Consider the following 5555-nt stretch of genomic DNA (forward strand, 5'->3'; position numbering starts at 1 on the left):
GAGTCGATGTTCTGTCTCTGGGGAACGGCCCCAATATCCCGCTCCATCCAGCTCCGGAAGAGCTCGCGGTCTTCATGCTGGGCCGTGAAAAGAGCTTCGAAACATTTCTGCTGTTCCTCCCTCACGGCGGACAGGTCTTGATGGTGCTCTTGGTGAAGACCGGCGAGCGATTGGACAATGTCGGCAATTGGTGTCTTCGGCGGAGATTGCATGGCGGCGGCTCTCTTCTCCCTTCCAGGGTTTCGGCACCAGTGTGATAAAGTTCGTTATATTCAGGAAGGCAATCACTGCAATCAGAAACAGGTCTTCGTCATCTGTGCTTGACCTACTTACCTGCCGCTCCGCGATTTTTTATTTTTGGGTTAACTATCCCTTCAATATTCAAAGAAAAAAAAAAGTCCAGATAACCCAAACTTATATAATCGAAAAAAGTAATAAAGGTGCCGTAAAAGTATTCCATATTAATCGCGAGGTTTACTCAAGTCTTGTGAAAAGACTAAAACCTTCTAGGCTTTATTAAACATATCTTATTTTATGTTGAATATTAACCAAAGTCTTATGGGTTTAGAAAGACATGAGGGTGGGAAATTTATGATAGATCATTTTTGTGTGAACTATCCCTTTAATGCATTTTAATGGAAAAAAAAGTACACTTTTCACAAGAAAAAATATTTTCTGGTATAAACACAATTGGTTACAATTTTGTTTGAGTGCTAAATTGCATGTATGCAAAAGCAAAAGAGGAAAATGTGTTAGAAAGTAATTCCTTGCACCATCTTGCGTCATTTATTGAAGTGAAGAAGGAAAACCTTCTCAATCTCTTCTTACTTTTTGGGATTGTGTTCAGTTTAACTGCAATGAGCTGCTTCAGTACCTCAGTTCAGACTTAGAGAGAAAGAAAGAGAGAGTCTCCAAGGTGATTATAATAGTTAAAGGTTAATTTGAGTGTTGGAGCCCCAGGGCAGAACTCTGAATAGAGCAGTATGGACTCAGACACAGAACCCCGAGCCGATTTAATTACAGAGAACAAGCTCCACTCACACGGTGGAAAAGGGCACTCACAAAATGATGCCCTCTCAAGTGGAGCGTACTGAAAGGTGATGGTCTCAAAGATGATGCTCAGAAGTGTTGTGGGAGACAAAACCTTAAGAGCCAGCTGTTCTTAAACATCTCATCTGCTCTGCAGGGGTGTGATCAAGATGTGTGGCCTACAGTGGCCCTAGACACCTCCAAATTCGACACCATTATTGCCTGACTCAAGTCAGAAGTAAGACCTTCATTGATGTGGCATAAATGCAGTAGCAATTTGTCAACTCTGTACACATTCATTTTCAGTTGTGGGCAGCAACAGCCATTGACAATGTTTTTGCACCAGTTTCTTTTTTACATATAAATATTTGTCAAAGGTGCCCTAGAATGAAAAATCAACCTTGCCATAGTGACATAATAAGAGTTTAGTAGATGGACATCACATACTGTCTCAAACACCATTGCCTCCCTTCTTATGTAAATCTCGTGCATGAAAAACACTTCTCAACTCCTCACTTCTCAATATACCGCCACTGGTGATGCAATCGCTGTGGATCATATAATATGTACACCCCCAACATTTGCAATTGTCCGAACATGTTCATTGTCAGGCGGAACTGACGGAGCCGAATCATCGGGACTGCAGGTAAACAAGCGACACGCGAGGATAGCAAAAACGGCAGCTCTCATGGACACCGATGTCATGTTCCAGGCTGTGCAGGAGATGTAAGGACTTTTCAAATGTTAACAGTCATGGTTGAGGTTTATTATAATCGGATACCCCAACAGTTAATTCAAAATAATTTGTTTTTTCGGCCCATTTCAAGCAAGCTTCGCTCAGTGTCTAAAACTGAAGAAAGGGGCAATTACAACTGTATTCCTGCAAGCAGTAAGTAGTCATTTATCCACTTATTGACTAGCTGTTTTAACAATTTCTGATTAAACTGAAAGTTTTCTAGAGGGACAGCATTGTCTACATAACGCAAGATGCGGACCTCCTTTATATTAGGTGGCCTTAACTACTATGTACTAACATTTTAACTAATAATTTGATACAATGCACTTATTGTGTACATACATGTTTTTACATTGTACTTACATTTGAAAAATACCTGCATGTAATTACGTCTGTAATTGATTTCTGTAGTTACATTTGTAATTACACATTTGGCACTTCCCTTAAATCTAACTATCTATACTATACTATCTATACTATCTATCTATACTTACCCACACCACCACAGCTGTCCCTAAATCTACCCATATCCCACCTCAATATCAGAAAAAGTGCTTTGCAATACAATTTGAACACATTAAGTACATTGTACTTATTTTTTGATGTAAGTACATAGTACTTAAGGCCACCTAATATAAAGTAGGGCCAAAGATGCAAGTACAGTAAATATGGAAATATAGGAAACTCCAAGTACCATACAAAACTAAATAGTGTGTCTAATGACAAAGGTTAAAATTATTTGATATTACAAAATACAACCGTAGATACGTTGCTTACAGATCTTTCACTCGATCCTTCTAGCAAACATAACCTTTTCTAACATATAAGGTAAAACGACAGTCATTTGACAAGGCTATTCATTTAGTAAAAATATAAGTTATATATTTATATTTTTGAGAACTGAAGTAGGTCTATGATATTTTTGCATGCTTGTATTTCAGAGTACATCACTGCATAGCCTACATTGTGACTAACATTATATAAACATGCAATATCGTTGACGAAAAAAGACAGGTCTAAAATGTAGACTGAATGACACTAAGCAGAACATCTCAAATGGAGATTGCTAAAATGCAGCCTACTTGTTTATTGGTGTTTTCAGATCATCCGCGTGCAAGAGAGCTTGTGTTCGTGCGGTTGCCAGATTGGACATGTTTAGGTAAAACACCGAATAGTATACGTGTTCTTTTCACAGAAAAGCTCTGATTGGGGGATTTAAATTAGGTACTGAAATCGAGCTCTCTCTCGCGTGCGGATGAGACCCTCTATGTACATATCAGAGAACAATTTAACATATTGTTTCAACTCATTCTAGGGCACCTTTAATGTTGAAAACATGGCATGAAGAATTCATATGTGTATCTAATAAAAGGCTGGTGGGTGTAAATGTCTTTACTGTTACCTTTGCTCAATTTATACATCCTTGCCAAATAAAAACATTGATTTCTTGATTAAATTAATAAAACAAACTCTTACAATCCAAAAAAGATAAAACATGATATAAAATAAGATAAATGTGTTAAAACATTGCCTAATCTCATTAACCCAATATTGTGTATTGTCTTGTCTCATGACCTCAGGGTATGTTTACAAAACTGCAGTGTACTAAAAACTGAAATTTTTTTTGCATACAGACGACAGCATTGTCAAAATTATCCTCGTTCACATAGATCACCGAAAACTACTAAAAAGCCAGGCCAGTAGTTGGCGATGTAAAGAAGCACTAGGTGCCTTGACTAAAGATGTAATAGGCATGCGCATGACGTCACCGTTTTCACAAATTCACATTTTTGCTGTTTACATGGCGACGATAACATAATTGTTTTCAAACAACACGTTCTCACACCCAACTTGAACATATTGACACTCGGTCACACTCTGACTTTTTAATCCGCAGGGTATTCCCTTTAGTGGCATTTTTTGATTTGCATGTTACTCCATTGCTTTCAATGAGAAACCTTTGGCATCATACACAGTGTTAGGCATGGGAATGTTATCATCATGATGAAATTATATAAGTTTATTGGGTTATAATTTTGCCATCATTATATGTTGAAGTGTGATTCTCAATTAAATCAGCCAGCATAATTTTATTTACATTAAATAAAAATAAATAAATAAATAAATAAATTATATATATATATATATATAATTTATTTATTTATTTATTTATTTTTATTTTTATATATATATATATAGTTACGGGTTGTTGTCCCAAGGAAGGAGATACCAAGACTTCCAAACTCCAAGACTCTTTATTACCAATATACTTGACTTCACCAGGAACGTAGAACACTCGAGAAACATGAACAACAACACGTATGTATAACTGAGACCGGACGAGGAAGGAATGAACATGAGGGAACTAAATAGACAGGGCTAACGAGGGGGACAGGTGGAACAGATGAAGACACAGAGCTGACATTACTTAACAGACCAGGGAGCTGAACTGAGGCGGGAAACTGAGAACAAAGGAATATGTGACAAAACAGAAAACCAGGACGTACAGGGGAAAATTCAGGAGACGATGACATAACGTGACATAATTCCCCCCTCCTGGTACGCACGTCTTCTGGAGGCGTCGGAGTGGGCTCTGGAGGCGTCGGAGCGGGCTCTTGAGGTGGCGGAGCGGGCTCTGGGCAGCCTGGGTGCGGCTCTGGGAGCAGCGGAGCGGACTCTGGAGGGAGCGGAGCGGATTCATGAGGCTGCGGAGCGGGCTCTTGAGGGGGCGGAGCGGGCTCTTGAGGCGGCGGAGCGGGCTCTTGAGGCGACGGAGCGGGCTCTTGAGGCGGCGGAGCGGGCTCTTGAGGTGGCGGAGCGGGCTCTGGGCAGCCTGGGTGCGGCTCTGGGAGCAGCGGAGCGGACTCTGGAGGGAGCGGAGCGGATTCATGAGGCTGCGGAGCGGGCTCTTGAGGGGGCGGAGCGGGCTCTTGAGGCGGCGGAGCGGGCTCTTGAGGCGGCGGAGTGGGCTCTGGAGGCGTCGGAGCGGGCTCTGGAGGCGTCGGAGCAGGTTCTGGAGGCGTCGGAGTGGGCTCTGGAGGCGGCGGAGCGGGCTCTTGAGGCGGCGGAGCGGGCTCTGGGCAGCCTGGGTGCGGCTCTGGGAGCAGCGGAGCGGACTCTGGAGGGAGCGGAGCGGATTCATGAGGCTGCGGAGCGGGCTCTTGAGGGGGCGGAGCGGGCTCTTGAGGCGACGGAGCGGGCTCTTGAGGCGGCGGAGCGGGCTCTTGAGGCGACGGAGCGGGCTCTTGAGGCGGCGGAGCGGGCTCTTGAGGCGGCGGAGCGGGCTCTTGAGGCGGCGGAGCGGGCTCTTGAGGCGGCGGAGCAGGTTCAGCCCAGAGATCTATAAGCCAGCCCTCTTCTGGCTCTTATGTGGTGGTGGCGATCATCTGGCTGGGCGGCGTGGTTCTTCTGCGGGCCCTCCTCGGCCTCCTTGACCGCTTGACAGACGTAGTGGGCTCGTGGAGGGTTGGAACTCTGGACCGCCCAACTCGGGAAGCGCTTGGGTGGTCTCTCGGAGCGCTGGGGCGGACTCTCGGAGTGCTGGGGCGGACTCTCGGAGCGCTATATGATATAAAACACAGGATTTAACATGCAGATACACAATTTATTAAAAAAGTAAAAATATTCCAAATGTTCCGAGGCCAAACGATTGATTTGTGTGAAGAAAAGACCAATCACTGTCTCCATCTGCCATGCATACTATGCAGAAAATAAAAAAAATGCCGCCTGAAGAATCGTTACGTCAACTTTCATTGTGATATTGCATCGGCTCTCATATGTCTCGTGACCA

At 43.5% G+C, this 5555-nt stretch overlaps 1 protein-coding gene across 1 annotated transcript; it reads left to right on the forward strand.

The window, feature by feature from the left end:
* The first annotated feature begins 210 nt into the window (after positions 1–210).
* On the forward strand, positions 211–5111 carry LOC137071652 (tropomyosin Tod p 1.0102-like). Its single transcript, XM_067439835.1, has 3 exons — positions 211–303; positions 848–916; positions 4344–5111. The coding sequence occupies exons 1-3, from the start codon at positions 211–213 to the stop codon at positions 5109–5111; spliced, it is 930 nt and encodes a 309-aa protein (XP_067295936.1).
* The last annotated feature ends 444 nt before the right edge of the window (positions 5112–5555 follow it).

This window comes from Pseudorasbora parva, chromosome 3, assembly GCF_024679245.1.
Source record: "Pseudorasbora parva isolate DD20220531a chromosome 3, ASM2467924v1, whole genome shotgun sequence".
In the NCBI taxonomy this organism is placed as follows: domain Eukaryota; kingdom Metazoa; phylum Chordata; class Actinopteri; order Cypriniformes; family Gobionidae; genus Pseudorasbora; species Pseudorasbora parva.